Source organism: Oryctolagus cuniculus, chromosome 8 (assembly GCF_051225735.1).
Source record: "Oryctolagus cuniculus isolate XC-2025 breed Fujian yellow rabbit chromosome 8, ASM5122573v1, whole genome shotgun sequence".
Classification (NCBI taxonomy): Eukaryota; Metazoa; Chordata; class Mammalia; order Lagomorpha; family Leporidae; genus Oryctolagus; species Oryctolagus cuniculus.
Genome location: NC_142874.1, coordinates 18467385 through 18487386, shown reverse-complemented (window position 1 = coordinate 18487386; position 20002 = coordinate 18467385). Strand labels below are relative to the sequence as shown.

Sequence of the window (20002 nt, the reverse complement as noted above, 5' to 3'; positions counted from 1 at the left end):
AATTCTAATATATTGTTTTGTTGAAAGACTATTGAGCGTTTAGGACACTACAAAGAATCCTATTATGGATCAATTTTAGGAAGGAAAAATGGAGGATGCAATATAGAGAGAAGAAGCTTCAAAAAATGTTAAAAGCTGAAAGGCTCCTATTAGTATAATTATGAAAACAAGTCATATAATGTCATCAGAAAACTTCATTTTGTGTTGAATAATATTTTGTACAGAAATTTTAACAATAAAGTGGCCTGGAACTTCTGAGTGTCTGTTTGTTCAACAAAGCAATCTTCTTTTGATTAAAACTTTAAAATTCATTTCTCTTCAAAAGGAGATCATGATCTACCTGAATTCATGATTGTAGCTCTTTTAGGATTCTGTCCACCCTATGAAACAGTGCAGAACACAGTTTAGCCACAAGATGGAAGCTTAGATAGCAGCCACGTTGAACCAGTAAAATCCAGCTTATAAGAGCAGAATGGTGGTCACCAAAGGCTGGAAAGAGTAGGGATGGGGGAAGGCTATGAAATGGATACTAAATTACAGTTACATAGGAGTAAGAAGTTCCTGTGGTTCTACTACATAGTAAGGTGAACACAAACAGAAATGTAGTATGTATTTTCTTGAAAAAAAAAAAAAAGCTAGAAGAAAGATTTCAATGTTTTGAGTCACTGTGTACTTACTTCTCATGTGGGATCTGTCCTTAATGTGTTGTCCAATGTGAAGTAATGCTATAACTTGTACTAAAACAGTATTTTACACTTTGTGTTTCTGTATGGTTGCAAACTGATGAAATCTTTACTTAATATATACTAAATTGATCTTCTGTATATTAAGATAATTGAAAATGAATCTTGATGTGAATGGAATGGGAGAGGGAGTGGGAGATGGGAGGGGTGCGAGTGGGAGGGAAATTATGGGGGGGGAAGCCATTGTAATCCATAAACTGTACTTCGGAAATTTATATTTACTAAATAAAAAAAAAGATAAAAAAAAAGATTTCATTGTTTTACCACACAGTGATGACAAATGCTTGAGATAGATGTTTACCCAGATTAGATATTGCACAGTGTTCACATACGTTGAAACCTCATATGGTACCCCATAAACATGTATAGTTTCATGTATCAGTTAAGAACAGGAGCTATAAAAAATTTAAAATTCTCTATCTCTTTATAACTTAGAGTGAATTAAATTCTTCCCCTACCATGGTAGAAAACTCATTCATGAAAATTTTAATTACTCTTAGGTAAACAAAAATGCCATGATTTCCTTAAGTTGCAAAATATAGATGCCTAGAAAGTCAGTCCCTATTACAATTTAAGAGTGCAACATCCCTCTACGTTCCAGCTACTTCACCTAGCCCCAGGTAGAGCCCACCACCTCAGAAGGGAATGAGTGATATTTTTTGTTTCTGAATCACCTTAAAACTTCTTAGCCCTCTGCTCATTCTAATCCTTCAGGATGTTTTTAATGTGGGTGGGAGATGGGAGGAAAAAACTGCGGAAGAACTACGCGAACAAGAGTGTTCTTAACTAGCATTGTGGTTGGTAGGAAGGCATCCCATTCTATGAACCTGGAAGATGCTATGGAAAAAATATTTTTAAAATGTTAAACATGTATAAAGAAAAAACAAAGCTCTTTCTGCTGTACAGTGTCCCTGGGAAGTTTAGGAGACATTACCATTGCTGTGGAATCTTTGACCTTGCCAAATTTTATTCCCAGTATAGCTCTTCATTCCACCTCTTCCTAAGTCCCAAGGACCCCAAGGATCTGACTGGAGCTCTCATTTGCCCTATTCTGTTCAGCACCTCTGACAACCGTTCTGAACAATATTCAGTATTGCACTATAGCTGATCCACAACAATGCTGTTCATATTCAGAATGTGGGCTTTCATAACCATAAGACTTGCATTTTGAATTATAATCCTTATCTTTCCTGATTGTTTGCTCTTGGAGAAATTAACTCTTGAGTCTCAGTTTCCTCATCTATAAAATAACACACCATTGTAATATTTTTATTTTTTATTTTTTGACAGGCAGAGTGGACAGTGAGAGAGACAGAGAGAAAGGTCTTCCATTGCCATTGGTTCACCCTCCAATGGCCGCCGCGACCTGCACACCACGCTGATCTGAAGGCAGGAGCCAGGTGCTTCTCCTGGTCTCCCATGAGGTGCAGGGCCCAAGCACCCAGGCCATCCTCCACTGCACTCCCTGGCCACAGCAGAGAGCTGGCCTGGAAGAGGGGCAACCAGGACAGAATCCGGCGCCCTGACCGGGACTAGAACCCGGGGTGCCGGCGCCACAAGGCGGAGGATTAGCCTAGTGAGCCACGGTGCCGGCCCAATTTACTACTTCCTAAAATAAAATCTCTATTAGCACCACTCATCAGATTTTAAAAAATTATTTCTAGAAAGACTTTTTCAATAAATTACATGAAGCAGTCAACATATTAAACTCCTGGTAACCAGCAACAGATTCAGATAAGATTCAGATGAGGTAGCTTGGTGGCCCTGACCATCCTGTCTGAAATGTAACTCCCGTCTATATGCCAAGCCTATCTGTCCCCACATCTCTTGATTATCTGTTTCTTATTTATCATTGTAACAATTATTAAAGATGTGTTATACATTTAATCTCTGGATTATCAACTACTAATAAATGTATATGCATGAGGTCACATCTTTTATTTAATGTTATCCTGTGTCCTTATACCTTTAGACAATGTGCAGCACATATCAGATGTTCATTTCATTTATTGAATGGATTGATGGGAGGAATGAAGGAAGGCAAGGAAGGAGGTGGGAGGGAAGGAAGGAGGAAATTCAAAGATAACAGAAAAAGAAACTGAGTGGGTCACCATAAAAGAAGCACTTTAAAATTAAAGATACCACGTGAGTACTGTGGGGTTGAATTGTGGTCCTCTAAAAAGATATGTCCAAGTGTTAACCAGGGGTACCAGTGAACATTACCTTACTTGGAAATAGCCTTTGCATGTATATTCAAATCAAGATGAGGTCATGCTGGATTAGAATAGACTAATTTAATCTGTCTTTATAAGAGACATAGGCACACACACAAAAGGAAGATGGCCAGGTGAAGACAGGTGGAGACAGGAGTTAGGAATCTACAAATCAACATAACATGCCTGTGGCTACCATAACCTGGAAGAGGGAAAGACTCCTCCCTTTAAGTCTTCAGAGGAACCATGGTCCTGTCACCCTCTTGATTCCTAACTGCCAAGAATTGTGGGAGAATAAATTTCTGTTGTCTTAGGCCACAAGTTATGGCACTTCTGTTACAAAAGCCATAGGAAACTTACAAAACTTGGCATGTTAAGAGAAGCATCTCAGTGGAAAGTCAAGACACTGTGGGAAAAAAAAAGACCTAAATGAAAGATCTCTGCAAGTGAGATCCCAGCAGAAAGAACGGGCCATCAAAGAAGGAGGTACCTTTTTCTGAAGGAAGGAGAGAGCTTCCACTTTGACTATGGCCTTGGCTAAATAAGATATGAGTTGGCAAACTCAAGAGACTTCCATAGCCTTGGCAGCTTATGACAAGAGCCTCAGGTGATTACTGATGCCATAAACAAGAGTGTTAATTTGTTAAGTCAACAGGAGTCACTGTGCACTTACTCCCCATGTAGGATCTCTGTCCTTAATGTATTGTACTATGTGAATTAATGGTATAACTAGTACTCAAACAGTACTTTATACTTTGTGTTTCTGTGTGGGTGCAAACTGTTGAAATCTTTACTTAGTATATACTAAATTGATCTTCTGTATATAAAGATAATTGAAAATGAATCTTGATGTGAATGGGATAGAAGAGGAAGTGGGAGATGGGATGGTTACGGGTCAGATGGTGGTTATGGGAGGAAAAAGCTGCTATAATCCAAAAGTTGTACTTTGGAAATTTATGTTTATTAAAAAAAAGAAGCATCTCAAAAAACAGAGTAAAAGATAATAAGGCAAACTTTGCCTAACCATAAACACTCACCATTATATTGACCCAAAGCTGGCTGTAAAACAATAAATACATACTAGGAGCTTTAAAAAGGAAATTCTTAAAAAGAAAAAAAAAAGAAATTCTTGGACCAATAGAGTATATTATTCCTTTTAAATCTAGTATATATTTAAATTGTTTTATACATGTGAGTTTTAAATTGAAAGGCAGAGAGACGGATCATGCATCCACTGGTTCATTTCCAAAATCTCCCAAAAGCCAGGACTAGGCTAGGCCAAGGTCTTGAACCATCACCTGCTGAACGACTGTAGCAACACTGAAACCGAGGCACTCAGACACAGGACACAGGCATTCCAAGCAACCTCTTCACCGCTATGCTAAATGTTAACCCCAGATTATTCTTTTAAAAAACTAGTTATTTTGCCTCATTTTCACTATACATATTTACCTTATAAATGCTCTTTTAGGTTTCTAACAAATAAAGAAACAGAAACACCTGTCAGCAAAATTCCACTTCTTATCAAGGGGCTGATATTTTTTCTCAGATGACAAAAATATAAATTTTCAGACTACAGATAACTACTTTTATTGCTTTATTCTGTTAAATTTCACTTTAAGATTAATTTATTTAAGAGTTATACACAGGGCTGGGAGGTGGGAGGTGCAGCAAGGTCAGGCGGAGCCTGGCGGCAGCCAGCCTTGGGAACGGGAGACCCTCCCGCGGGCGCTGGGCCACATTGAATAGCCTCGGCCTGGCCGTCTTTGTCCGCCGAGTCCGCTCTCCAGTTCCCAGCCACATCCCTGGTGCCTGGGGCGGGAGGGAGCCGGTGCGCCCCGGCCGACTTGGCGTAGCCTTCGAGGCTCGAGGCTCCGGACCCACGTCTCTGGGTGGGCCTGTGCGCTGCCTCCTCCCCAGCGTCGGGGTGAGCAGGATCTGGGCACGCCCTGGGCTTGCTGTGGGCGAGGAGCCCGCCTGGTCCCTGGCTCCCCTACCTCTGCTCCAAGACCCGAGGCTGCTGGTAGTTTGTTCGGGCTCTTGGCCCGCAGGCCCGAGACCACCCTGGATATCTTAAAGACCCTGGAGAAGAGCCACGTGGGGGGCTGGTTCCCCTGGGGCTTCCTGCTGTCCCCCGACAGCCTGATCCTCTGGAGCGTCCCAGACTCCTGCAAGGATGTGGACTTGGACCTGCTGGTGGAGGCCCTGAAGCCGGTGGGAACCTTTAAGAAGATCTGCAAGGTGTTCCGCCGCGAGGAGGACTCCATGGTGGGGATGCTGCAGATCGGGGAGCATGTGGACCACCTGCTCATCCCCCGGGAGATCCGGCTGGCCGGGGCCGTCTGGAGGGTCATCTCCAAGCCGGCCACCAAGGAGGCGGAATTCCGGGAGCGGCTGACCCAGTTCCTGGAGGAGGAGGGTCGCACCCTGGAGGACGTGGCGCGTCTCATCGAGAAGAGCACCCCGCACCCGCCGCAGCCCCCCAAAAGGCCCAAGGAGCCCCGAGTGAGGATGCGCGTCCCGCAGATGGCCACGCCGCCGCCGCGGCTGGTCGTGGGCACCTACGACAGCAGCAACGCCAGCGACAGCGACTTCAGCGACGTCGAGGCGTGCAGAGCCCAGGCCGCCAGGGGCGCGCCGCGGCCGGAGGGTGCGCAGGATGCCGGTCAGCTGCCTAGGCAGCAAGTTCCTGGGCAGCGACGCAGAGAGCGAGGACGACGAGGAGCTGGTGGAGGCCTTCCTGCGGCGCGGGGAGAAGCAGCCCAGCGCGCAGCCCGCGCGCCGCCGCGTCGCTGTGCCCGTGCCCGTGCCCGTGCCCGTGCCCGTGGTGGAGGACAACCCGGGGCCGCCGCTGTCCAGGGCCGACCGGTGGCGAGAGTATGTCGGCTGCGTGTCCTGGGGGAGGCTGAAGCAGAGGGTGAAGGGCTGGGCGCCCAGGGCCAGCCCCAGGCTGGGCGAGGCCAGGAGGGCCTCCACTGAGGGTGTGGAGCCAGAGTGCACTGGTGGCGGCGGCGGCCATGGGGAGGCGGGCATCGTGGAGGGGCGCCCAGGCCCAGGCGGTGGAGGCCCAGGATCACCTGGGCCTCCTTCCGCCTCCTTCGGAGGGCGGGGGCAGGCGTCCTGGCTGACCAGGGGGCAGGGGCTGCAGAAAATCAGAGGGCAGAGGCCATGGCTGACCAGGCAGCAGGGGTTTTAGATAACCAGAGGGTAGAGGCCGTAGCTGACCAGGGAGTGGCAGCTGCAGATAATCAGAGGGCAGAGGCCATAGCTGACCAGGGGAAGAAGGTGCAGATAATCAGAGGGCAGAGGCCATGGCTGACCAGGGGGTGGCAGCTGCAGATAATCAGAGGGCAGAGGCTGTAGCTGACCAGGGGGCAGGGCTTTAGATAACCAGAGGGCAGAGGCCTCAGCTGATCCAGGGGAAGAAGGTGCAGATAGTCAGGGAGCAGAGGCCTCAGCTAATCCAAGGGCAGGGGCTGTAGGTAGTCAGAGGGCGGAGGCCTCAGCCATCCAGGAAGCTGAAACTCCACCTTCCCTGGGAGCCACAGGGTCCGTGCCAGGAGCCAGGGCCGGCAAACCGGTCAAGACCGTGAGATTCCAGACCCCTGGACGCTTCTCCCGGTTTCGCAAGCGCTGGAGAGGCTTCTGGAACAGCCCCCGGCTGTCAGTCCTGCCCAAGAGAGGCCCCCGGGCAGGGGAGGCCAGGAGCCTCCGGGTGCTGAGGGCGGGGGCCAGGGCGGTGGGGGGGCAGGGGAGCGAGAGCAGGAAGCCCAGCTGTGAGGGGGGCTCAGGCGGGCACCTCGGGGAGCCTGGCGGAGGGCCCCCTCGCGCCCGCCCTCCGCCCCTGAGCCGCTTCCCTTTCTCTCATGCATTGGTTTAAAAAAAAAAAAAAAAACTCCGTGTAGCAACCCAGGGAATGTAAAGAAGCCCAGACTGTGGGGCTGCCTCGCCCATGTCTCATGGCGTCCTCAATGCGGTTCTAGGTGCTCAGCCGCAGACGGAGCGAATTCGCTCCTTTCCCTGGTTCCCTCTCGCCCGCCTGTGTCACGTGGGCAGCCTCCTTGAACTTGAACCGAGGCTTTGAGCCAACAAGCAAATAAAAATGCTTATGAGTCCAAAAAAAAAAAAAAAAAAAAGAAAAGAAAGAAAGAAAAAAAAGAGTTATACACAGAGAAGACAACACAAATAGAAGAGAGAGATCGGGGCCGGCATTGTGGCATAACAGGTAAAGCCACCGCCTGCAGTGCCAGCATCCCATATGGGCACCAGTTCAAGTTCCAGCTGCTCCACTTCTGATCTAGCTCTCTGCTGTGGCCTGGGAAAGCAGAGGAGGATGGCCCAGGTCCTTGGGCCCCTGCACTCATATAGGAGACACGGAAGAAGCTCCTGGCTTCAGATCAGTGCAGCTCTGGCCATTGCAGCCATCTGGGAAGTGAACCAGTGGATGGAAGACCTCTCTCTCTCTCTCTGCCTGGCTCTGACTTTCCAATAAACAAATAAATCTTTAAAAAAAAAATGAAGAGAGGGATCTTCCATCCTCTGGTTCACTATACAAATGGCTGCAAAGGCCAGGGCTGGGCCAGACCAAAGCCAGGAGCCTGGAGCTTCATCCAGGTCTCCCACGTAGCTGTAGGGGTTCAAGCTGCTTTTTTAGGTACATTAGCAGAAAGCTGGATCAGAAGTGGAGCAGCCGGCACCCAAACCAGTGCCCATGTGGGATGCAGCTGTCTCAGGCAGCGGCTTAACCCGCTATGCCATTATGCCAGCCCCAAATTTCACTACTTTGCTGTTATGAATTTTTCAAAGTAGATTCTGATCTCAGGATATATCAGCTTAAAATTATTTTTAATTAAATAATTTTATTTGTTTGAAAGGCAGAACATCAAAGAGAAAAGGAGGAAGAGGCAGAGAGAAATTTTCCATCCACCGATTCACTTCCCAGAGAGGCAACAGATGTAAAAACCAGAGAGCCAGAAACAATCCAAGTTTCCCAGGAGGGTGGCAAGAACCCAATTATTTGAGCCATCACGATTGCCTCCCAGAGTATGCATCAGTACAAAGCTAGAATTGTGAGTAGAGTCAGAACTTGAACCCAGGTGCCCTAATCTGCAGGACGAATATCTTAAATACCATCTTAACCATTAAGCCAAATACTTGCTCCCTATACAATATTTATTTTCCTGGCTAATAAAAACACCTACGGGTTTTTGTCTTAATGTTATATGTTGAGGTTTTATTGATACTATTTGTAAAAGCAATTGCTCATTCTTATTAGATAAACTTTAACATCTCAATTTTTAAACTTATGAGATATATTTTGTCCTGTATTTTAGTTCTTCAATTTAAAAAGCATGGCATTCAAGCTATAATCTATTTAAATGACATACTAGTCAAAAAATTACACTGGATGGATAGATTCCATAAAAGGAATACACGGATCCAAATAATAAAAAGCTACCCTACTTCAAATGAATATACTTTTGGAAATCTGAAGTTAAATGAGTTAAAGTAATAAAAATATAACCACTATAATTGAAAAGTTATACTTTCAAAATTTGTATTAAATAAAAGAAAAAAATGAAAATATAATGATTTGAAATTCAAGTATTTTCTTGTTAGCTATAAACAACTTCCATTCAAATTAATAGTTTTCCTCTGAATAGTTAACATTAAAATAGTCTAATTTAGTAATATACCATAAGGAAGACAAAATGTATTTAACTGATGGAAATAAAAGAAAATTCATTTCAGCTGAAACATCTGAATGAAATGAGAATTTATTACAAATTATCTTTAAGAAAAAAAGTTTTCTGTTTAACTGTAACAAGTTAGATAAAGTGTAGATTTTAAAAGAAGTATTGGGCTTACATTTATGGTCAACCAATTTTTGACAAGGTATCAAGATTTTTTTTTTAAAGAGAGAAAAGGAGAAGCAGAGAGAGAGAGACAGAGAAACAGAGACAGAGAGACAGAGACAGAGACAGAGGTCTTCCATCTGCTAGTTCATTCACCAACTGGCCACAATGGCCAGAGCTGTGCTGATCTGAAACCAGGAGCCAGTAGCTTCTTTCGGGTCTCCCATGCAGGTGCAGGGGCCATCTTCCACTGCTTTCCCAGGCCATAGCAGAGAGTTGGATCGGAAGTGGAGCAGCCAGGACTTGAACTAGCACCCATGTGGGATGCCGGCACTGAGGCGGTGGCTTTACCCACTAGGCGACAGTGCCAGCCACTCATGAGGAAATCAGAGTATCAACAAACATTTCTGAGACAACTGATGATTCACAAGCCAAAAAAAAAAAAAAAAAAAAAAAACCACACAACAACAAAAACACTTCATCTTTTACAATGTAAGAAGAAATTCAAAATGTCTCATAGATCTAAGTGTAATAGCTAAAACTACATAACTTTAAAGAAGAAAAAAAAAGAACAAAGCTTCATGGCCATGGATTCAGAAAAAAAAAAAGATATAAAACCAGAACCAGATGCAACAAAGGGGAAAATAGACAAACTAGACATCATCAAAACCATCACTAGAAAGTGAAAACAGCAGGCTGATGTTGTGGTGTAGTAGGTAAAGCTGCCTGAAGTGCCAGCATCCCAAATGGGCACTGGTTCAAGTCCCAGCTGCTCCACTTCTGATCCAGCTCTCTGCTATGGCCTGGGAAAGCAGTAGAAGATGGTCCTAGTCCTTGGGCCCCACACCTGCATGGGAGAGCCGGAGGAAGCGCCTGGCTTCGGATGGTTGAACCTCCAGCCCTTGCGGCCAACTGGGGAGTGAACAAGCAGACTGGAAGATCTGTCTGTCTGTCTGTCTCTCTCTCTCTCCCTCCTTCTCTTTCTTTATGTAACTCTTTCAAATAAATAAATCATTTTTTTTGACAGGCAAAGTTAGACAGTGAGAGAGAGAGAGACAGAGAGAAAGGTCTTCCTTCCATTGGTTCACCCCCTAAATGGCTGCTAGGGCCGGCACACTGTGCCGATCTGAAGCCAGGAGCCAGGTGCTTCCTCCTGGTCTCCCATGTGGGTGCAGGGACCAAGCACTTGGGCCATCCTCCACTGCCTTCCCGGGCCACAGCAGAGAGCTGGACAGGAAGAGGGGCAACTGGTACAGAATCCGGCACCCCAACCGGGACTAGAACCCGGTGTGCCGGTGCTGCAAGGCAGAGGATTAGCCACATGAGCTGCGGCGCCAGCCAATAAATAAATCTTAAAAAAAAAAAAAAAGAAAATGAAAACACAGCCCACAGAATGGAAGAAAATATTTGTTAATCATTTATCCGTAAAGGGACTTGAACCCAAAATATATAAAGAACTCCTAACAATAATAAAAAAGATAGATAATCCAATTTAAAAATGGGCAAAAAATTTGAATAGACACTTCCCCAAGGTATACAGATAAGCCAAAAAGTACCTCAAAAGATGCTCACTGCAACAAAGAACTCAATTTCCTTGCAAGTGATGACACCACAATGATTTGGAGTTCTCTTTGTGCTTGGAAGCAGCTTTTCTTGCTGTACGTTGTCACGATGATTTTTTAATGTAATATTTACTATGGCTTTTCTATGATTCTAGCAGTCCCCTTTACATTTTTTTGATATAAGATTTAGATTTTGTTTTGACCATATTTTGAGACTAATCCTGTTTATTACTTTGTTTTTCTAACCATTAACAATACTTATCTGAAATATAACAGTAGATACAATAATATTGTTTTCAAATACTGTATGTTAGACACATTGGTAAACCCTTTTTATGTGGATTTTTGTATTTTAAGTCCGAAAATATCCCAAAGGGAAAAAATACTATTTTTTAAAATTTTTTTAAAAAAATTTGACAGAGTTACAGAAAGTAAGAGGGAGAGACAGAGAGAAAGGCCTGCCCTCCATTGGTTCACTCCCCAAATGGCTGCCATGGCTGGCATTGCGCTGATCTGAAGCCAGGAGCCAGGTGCTTCCTCCTGGTCTCCCATGCGGGTGCAGTAGCCCAAACACTTGGGCCACAGCAGAGAGCTGGACTGAAAGAGGAGCAACTAAGACTAGAACCCGGCGCCCATATGGGATGCTGGCACCTCAGGCAGAGGATTAATCAAGTAAGCCACGGTGCCAGCCCCCCCAAAATACTATTATTAATATCCAAATTTGGCCTGTAGAAACATTAAAGCTTTGAAACAGAATGCAGGCCACAGCTATGGTGTAGCAAGTAAAGCTACCACCTGCAGTGCCGGCATTCCATATGGACGCAGGTTAGAATCCCAGCTTTTCCACTTCCAATCCAGCCCTCTGCTATGATTTGGGAAAGCAGAAGATGGCCCAAACACTTGGGCACCTGCACCCACGTGGGAGACCAGGAAGAAGCTCCTGGCTCTGGATGGGGGCAGTTCTGGCCATTGCAGCCATCTGGGGAAGATTCTCTCTCTCTCTCTCTCTCTCTCTCTCTCTCTCTCTCTCTAATTCTGCCTTTCAAATAAATGAATAAATAATAATAAAAAAGAAATGAAAAATAATGCAATGAGTCTCCAGAATGTCAACTTGGTTACAGATGGGCTCTGACATGCCAGAAATCTAGTTATGTGCAAATCACATAGTATCTGCATTGCCAAAGCTAGTAAGGTAGTAGAGCCAGGTTTGTTTAGACATGCAGCAAAATCTTTTCTCAATTGCCAGTAAGAGAATTGAGGAACACTCAACTCTTTAGGATAAATTTTGTAACAAGGTTTGTTGTGTTTGACAAGATTTTGATTTGGGACCTCTTCAGTATTTTGTTGATTTAAAATGTAACTTATTGTTGGGGGCATTAGTAAAATATGTGACTAAATACTAAGATTCAATTCCGCAGAATCGGTTGGTGCCTTTTGTTTGTTTGTTTTTGTTTTTTAGCTAAACTTGCTCTCCACGGCAGTTCAAAAAAGGGAAGCCCTGTGAACGTTCTAAACTCTATCCAAATTCAAGACAATCCATCCTCTGTTGCCTCCATGCATTTTAGATTTTGATATAATTTGTCACTCTGTCATATCCTTGTTCAAATTAATGCAGTCTGTATTCTCTCAGCTCTTATGCCAGAAGCCACATATGTCTCCTAACTTCAGGGAAATGTTGGTATACACTCTTACTCAATGAACTGTTTCTGAACTTTTAATGGTTTGAATTTGATATGTACGTCACTAAATTTCATCCTCTTCATTAAAAAAAAAATCACCTCTTATCCAGATATGTAAGCCTAATGGCCAAACTGGCACCACAATTTTTATGGGAGTTTTATCTAATGAGATCATAATAAGCTCTACGATTTAAATCTAAAATAGATATTGGTTTAGTATTAAAGTGATAGTTTTTTTGTCCTTTATAATATTCACGGCCAACATAGGTTCCTAGTTCTAATCCCTCTGTCAGACTCCAGATGACTCACCATTTCTGTTCTCTGGACTGGATATATCTAATGGTCTTCAGTAATGTCCACCTGGTTCTAAGTAGAATCTGACTCACCACTTCTAAGTTTCTGGGAACTAGTGGCAAACTATGTTAAACTGAGTTAACATAAACTTTCCCTCCCTGGGGAAATAGTCTCTGATATTCAGTTGGAATGCTGTAGGTATAAAAACATGTAAGCCAGTCTGGAAGACATATATATTTTATTTGAAGGGGGGGGAGGAAAGAGAGAATGAATGAGAGTGAATCTTCTATTTGCTCTTTCACTCCCCAAACGGCCCCAAGGGCCAGAGCTGGGCCATTCTGAAGCCAGGAACTTCTTCTGGGTCTCCCACATGGGTGCAAAGGCCCAAGGACTTGGGCCATCCTCTGCTGGTTTTCCTGGCTGTTAGTAGAGAGCTAGATTGGAAGTGGAGCAGCTGAGAAGTGAACCGGCACCCATATGGGATGCCAGTGCCACAGGAGGCAGTTTTACCCCCTATGCCACAGTGCTAGCCCCTGAATTTATAGAAATATCAGATCATAATAAACTAAAACTAGAAGGAACTAAGCAGATAACCTATAAATCTGTTGTTTTACAGGTGTTAGAATGAAGGGCACAGAAGCTGTTGACATGACTCGATTTTTCTAGTCCAGCGTACTTTCCACTAATGCAGTTTCTCACTTTTCAGAAGCCTGTATGCTGTAGTTTCTGTCAATGGTCACACAGAAAACACATTTTTTAAAAGGTACAAGAAAAGAGTAAAAATAAATATTTTAAGTCTTTAAATACTAGTATTTTTATATATTTTTAAAATTGTATTTAAGGTATGCAAATTCCATGTATTTCCCATATGCAGATTCAGAACATAGAGATACTTCCCACCCTTCACTTCCTCCCTCCCACACACCAACCCTTCTTCATCCTCCCTCTCCTATTCCCACTCTTAATTGTTACAAAGATCTATTTTCAATTTGCTTAATACTGTAAGGTTAACCCTACACTAATTAAAGAATTCAACAAATAGTATGAAACAAAACAAAACAAAACAAAACAAAACACTGTTCAGTCTCCAGTCCATATTACTGGCTTCTTCCTCCTTCTCCTCTCCATCATCTCTACTCCTTGCCTCCTCAAAAGAGACAGAAAGGTGGGCGCGGTTTTCAGTTGCCCATTTTATTTCTCCTATGCCATGCTCTTATTTCCATTAACTCTTGCTGTCATTCTCCATAAGTTAAAGAGGAAATGATCCATCCTAGCACAAGTAGCCTCTTATCTTTAGTTTACCAATGCCTGAAGGAAAAAGCCGAGGTTTCCCTAAAGTCCTAGTAGAGATAACTCTAGTTCCTTTTTGAGGCCACCTTCTATATGACAAAATGAAACCATAAAATGCCAAGTCAGCTTCTGATAAATCAATTTTTGGCAATCTAGTAAACAAAGTCATGTTAAATAAAAATAGTACATTTTTGTTATTATATTATAATCTCCTGAGCAATATTTGGTCATACTTATTTGTTCAATAATGATAGAAAATAAATAATATATAGATATGCTAATCAGAGAACAGGGTAGGAGGATATCATTTATCGCCTTCCTTCTAATCTAATAAAGGCAATAAATCCAACTCACAGCCATCAATTGTTTTGTGTCATCAATCAATTGAGTCTTTGTTTATTCTATATGGAGAAAATGCAGTCAAAAAAGAAAAAAAAACCACGCCCCACACGCACTATGAGAAAATCTCTCTTCTCTGGAAGACATTTAGGATGATGTCAGACATTTGAACTGTGGTTCTTTTATTGGTTCATTACACTTCATTTTAAAGATTAACTGATTTTGCTCTTCAGTGAACCCATATTTCTGTATCTGAAGATTTCTTGAGATTAAGCAGACATCTAGTTCACTTTAGGTACTTGTGGTTTATCTCAACTGATGAGATATTCAGATATAATTCTACATAACATGATTTCATGAAGAAAAGCAATTCAAACTAGACAGAAAACTATCCAAAAGATTTTACACCAGACATCCTGTGGTTCCCCTCATGGAATGTAGAAAATTTTAATGTCAGTTTTTCATGAAGATTTGAAGACTGGATAAATTCTCTCATGCATCAAGTATGGTAATAATATCTTTACTATCATACACATAGTACTACTGTGGTGAGTGGACTGTCTTTTCATAAATGCACAGAAATGTATTTTATTACTAAGATCAAATAAACCTCAAACAGATAATGTTACCAAGATTATGACAACAGAAAAAAGTTCAGAAGTCCTTTATTGAACCTAAAGTTTGGAAACTAAATGCAAATTGTTTTAAAGCCCGTGGGAACAACTTCCTTTCCTTTGAGTAATCAAACATGATTTGTTCCCTATAATATCATTTCACCACTTTCAGTGTTACATTATTTGTGAGGTTTCTGCATTTATAATTCCCTGGAAAGAATAGGTGGACAAATATCTTACTGGTAGATGTGAATATTTTTCCAGAAAATTTTATGATTGAAATATGGAATTAAGACTAAGTAATGTGCAAGCTACACATGTAGGTAAGTCTTTAAACCTCAAACTTCCCAGGAACCATGCATTACTCAACCCAGTACAGTATTTTACCCATATCAAGTACTAAATAATTTACTAATAATTGATAAAAACCAAAAAAAAATACAACCTTATATTACACACCAGTTTTCCCTGAAAAATCAAGGTAGGTTCAAAATTTTTCATATTTGCCTAATCACCATTAAATCACAGGATGATAATTCATGCATTTTCCCTCAAATGCATTCTGGACATGTCCCTTCAGCTCATACAATCAGTACTTCTAGGGGCCATATCTAAGCACTAAGCTGGTTTGAAACAGCAATGGGTGAAATCATTGTTTTCAAGAGTCTATGGAAACACATCTAACCCAGCAAGCTTTTGCTGAACTTAAAACACATTTTCAATAATCACAAAACTTACTCATACTTATTTCAACAAAAAAGATTAGAAAGCAATTGAGACACAACCATTTTAACACTGCTGTAATTTTAAATGATACGGTTTCTGACTCTCAGATTCGTGAGGGCATTGGCAATGCTGGCAGTAAAGAAACCAGTTCATACCTTGCAGGTTCAGCGATCCATGCCCGTGCTACTAAAGATGTATCTATTGCAGCCTTCCTTTCACTGACCAACCTACAAAATGGACAGGCTCATGATATGTGAAATGCAAATACCTTGTTATTCAATAACTATATCTTAATGTATCTAATATCTTGATGTTATAAATGTTAAAAATTTTGTAAGTCAAAAACAAACAAAAATCTCAAATTTTATAAGGATGCAAGTATGAGCTACAACTGCTGCTATTATAGCCTGAATGTGATACAGGAAAAAAGGGGCTGCAAATGTCAGCATAAGAGGCCCAAGTGCTTCAAGAAAAACTAATAAAATATTGAAATAAAATTAATCATTAAATGTTTTTGTAATTATAATTATGTCTTATAATTCAAATAGTGTGTTCCAAATAACTTTTTTCTTTAAGCTCAATTCTAATACTTTGTAACAGTTGAAGAATTGTATTTTTTTAGAATCTGGTTTTCAGAGAAACTTGATGCTATGGTGAGATTTCATTGCCACTGCAATAGTGTTAAATGGTGGGGCCTTCAAGAGATGACTAATGATAGGCCCTGTGAATGGATCAATGCCATTGGCTCTTGATAAAAAGAATAAACTCAGCCCTACTCTCTTCTTTGGGTGCATGTACTCTCACCACCTGAGAGCTTTCACCATATTATATACAGCAGAGGGCCCTCACCAGATGCAGCTGCCCTGATGTTGGCCTTCCCAGCCTCCAGAACTGGGAGCCAAATAAGGTTTTCTTTGTAATTCCCACAGCCTGTAGTATTGGTATGGCAGCAGAAACTGGACAAAGGCACTTGATAAACTAAGTTTAATGCTAATCATCTTTTGGGCCCCTAGTAAATATTTGTAAGAAGTTATAGTGACAATAATAAGCTATTTAATTCTCATAATCAACTTAATAATTACTATATTTCTGTATTTTTAGCTTCTATGTTCCATCTCCCTTTACTTTAATGCTCAACATGGGATTTAAAATTCTTATTTCACACACCAAGTCAACTGTTTCCTCAGTGACCCAGGAGGTCGTATTGACTTCACAGCTATAAACCAGACATATTCTCAAAGGAGGGTGTGTCAGTCCTGGGCTCGAGATAAGTAAATCTATATTACCAAATGGAAAAAATGCATTGTTTTAAATAACTACAAACCTACACTATTGTCTCCAATAATTCTGTCTTATATACATCTGGAAGAAAATGTGCTGAGTTTCACTGTTTTTTTTTTTTTCTTTTAAATGTCCAAATCAAATTGATTCCCTAACAGTAACTGTGAGTGGTATGAGTCCAAAAGTTTGGTTTTTTTTAGAGGTATGGATGGGATCAGGAAAGTCGATCCTATTCCTTTAGCTGTATCACAACAAACTCAAAGAGGCCAAGAATCCATCCTGAGAAGTGGATTGTAGCATCTTTTCTGAAGGATGATGTAAGTCTATAACATTATCAGCAACTGTTCCTTTATTGCCAGGATAAATCTCATGCTGAAACTTAATTTTTAATTTTCTGGTATCTAAAAGAGATGAAAACTAAAATGATTCTATCATAAATATTTGCATCTTTCAAATCTATATTAGCCATTAGGACACAAATGCAATCTTACCCCAAAATAATGATAGCTATTCTAATACATCTACTATAACCAGGAAGTCTTCAAACCTTTTTATTTGAAAGGCAGAGTTGGGGTGAGGGGAGAGAGAAGAGGGAAAATAGAAGGAGGAAGGGAGAGAAGGGGGGAGAGATTTTATTTTTAAAGACTTATTTATTTATTTGAGAGGTAGAGTTAGAGAGAGGGAGAGGCAGAGAGAAAGGTCTTGTATCTACTGGTTCACTCCCCAAATGGCCATAACAGCCTGAGTTGAGCTGATCTGAAGCCAAGAACCAGGTGTTTCTTCTGGGTCTCCCACATGGGTACAGGGGCCCAAGCACTTGGGCCATCTTCCACTGCTTTCCCATTAGCACAGCACTGGATCAGAAGAGGAGCAGCCAGGATATGAACTGGTGCCCATATGGGATCCCGGTGCTGCAGGTGTTGGCTTTATCCACTATGCTACAGTGTCAGCCCCAGAGAGAGAGATCTTGTATCCACTGGTTCATTCCCCAAATGGTCACAAAGGCTGTGGCTCAACCAGGCCAAAGCCAGGAGCCACGAACTCCATGTAGGTCTGCCACATGTGGCAGGGTTTTAGGCACTTGGGCCATCTTCCATCACTTTCCCAGGCACGTTAGCAGGGACCTGCATCAGAAGTAGAGCAGCCAGGAATCCAGCAGGTGCTCATATGGGATGCTGCTGTCTCAGGCAACATAACCCACTTTGCCACAACACCAGCTCCTTAGGCCTCAATCTTATTCTTAATTCTGCTCTTAAGAAGCCATACTACAGGGGTGGGCATTTGGCACAGCAGTTAAGATGCCACTTGGGATATCCATATCCCATATCACAGTGCCTGAGTTGTGATGCCATCTTCACTCCTAATTCAACCTTACTGCTAATTGAACCCTGAATTGGGTTCCTGGTTCCTGGGCCTCTGGGGAATGAACAATGCACTGGAGGTCTCTCCCTCTATTTCTCCCTGATCGCTCTCAAATAATACCATTTTTAAAAAGAATATGGAAATTTGGGATATATTTAAGAGCATAATTTAAGAGCACAGAAATTTGGGGGTACATTTTTACTAGAGAACATTAGAACTTATTACATTCCAACTTAACCTACTGAACTACTTATGATGGTTCTATGTCCTGAATACTGACTTTAGAACCTGAAATTCCCAAAGCTTGAGGATGTAGGTAAGTAGTGGGTGAGAGTTTCTAACAACTGCTAACACCAAAAAACAAGTCAGAAAAGATTCCTGAAAGAGTATGAGGCACATCCCCCCAACCTTGATCTTAAGAGAGAAATTTCATTGTGTTTTTGATCATAAAATAAACTGTGTTTTGCAAACTATCCTCTCTACTGTATTTATCAGTTAGGGCTTATTAATCAGCCTACTGTCTAAGAAAATGTCTTTTTTCTAGCAGGGCCTCAAAGTGTTAAATGATGAGAGTCCCATATTCACTAGGAAATTATGTCTTTTCAACCACAGATAGCGTACCAACTAGTATATGACAGATGCTAAGACAGTGACATCTATACATAAAAATATGCAGATTATATATCTAAGAAGTATGTCTGTATCTACTGATTTTGAAATATAAATCTCAGAATTTATACAATACTTCCAAGTAAATACCTTAAGATGCTAAATTAAAATTTATTTTATGGCTTTATATACACTCAACTTCTGTTCTGAAATTTTTAATTGCTTTAAATATTCTCAATGCTTCTTTTATCCTTTAAGAATACATATGCCACATGAGAAACAGTGACTTTATCAGCTCTTGTCCTGACTGTTGATGTACAATGTAATACTTTATCCATTTTAGTATTTTTTTTGTTCTAGTACTATTGGTTGAACTCTGTAATTAACACACAATTATTCTTAGGTGTTTAAATTTTAACTGAAAAGTGATCCCTGTTAAATATAAGAGAGGGAATAAGAGAGGGAGGAGATGTACAATTTGGGACATGCTCAATCAGACTTGTCCCAAATGGTGGAGTTAGAAAAGTGCCTGGGAATTCCAATACAATCCCATCAAGGTGGCATGTACCAATGCCATCTCACTAGTCCAAGTGATCAATTTCAGTTCACAATTGATCACACTGATAGGTCTAAGAGTCAAAGAGATCACACAAACAAGACTAGTGTCTGCTAATACTAGCTGATAGAATCAAAAAGGGATAGAACAATCCAGCACGGGAAGCAGGATACACAGCAGACTCATAGAATGGCAGATGTCCTAAATAGCACTCTGGCCTCAGAATCAGCCCTTAAGGTATTCGGATATGGCTGAAGAGCCCATGAGAGTATTTTAGGCATGGAAAGCCAAGACACTCTGGAAAAAAAAAAAAAAAAAGACGACGACGACGACCACCTAAATGAAAGATCTCTGTGAGTGAGATCCCGGTGGAAAGAACGGGGACATCAAAGATGGAGGTACCTTTCTCTGAAGGGAGGAGAGAACTTCCACTTTGACTATGACCCTGTCTGAATAAGATCGAAATAGGCGAACCCATAAGGCTTCCATAGCCATAGCAACTCATGACTAGAGCCTAGGGAGATTACTGATGCCATAAACAAGAGTGTCAAATGTTAAGTCAACAACAGGAGTCACTGTTTACTCATGTGGGATTTGTCCTTAATGTGTTGTCCAATGTGAAGTAATGCTATAACTAGTACTCAAACAGTATTTTACACTTTGTGTTTCTGTGTGGGTGCAAACTGATGAAATCTTTACTTAATATATACTAAATCGATCTTCTGTATATAAATATGATTGAAGATGAATCTTGATGTGAATGGAAGGGGAGAGGGAGCAGGAGATGGGAGGGGTGCGAGTGGGGGGGAAATTATGGGGGGGAAGCCATTGTAATCCATAAACTGTACTTTGGAAGTTTAAATTTACTAAAAAAAAAAA

The 20002-nt window shown here is 41.8% G+C and overlaps 2 protein-coding genes across 2 annotated transcripts in view; one reads left to right on the top strand and one right to left on the bottom strand.

The window, feature by feature from the left end:
• LOC127485706 (protein transport protein Sec24B) overlaps nucleotides 1-20002 on the bottom strand; it is a 149738-nt gene that overhangs the window by 37928 nt on the left and 91808 nt on the right. The window lies entirely within an intron of this gene.
• Nucleotides 4403-6836, top strand: LOC149124861 (coiled-coil domain-containing protein 8-like). Its single transcript, XM_089302871.1, is given in 5 exon segments — nucleotides 4403-5589; nucleotides 5591-5991; nucleotides 5994-6230; nucleotides 6233-6331; nucleotides 6334-6836. Coding segments are annotated over 5 exon segments (1608 nt in total). The 5' UTR covers nucleotides 4403-5221.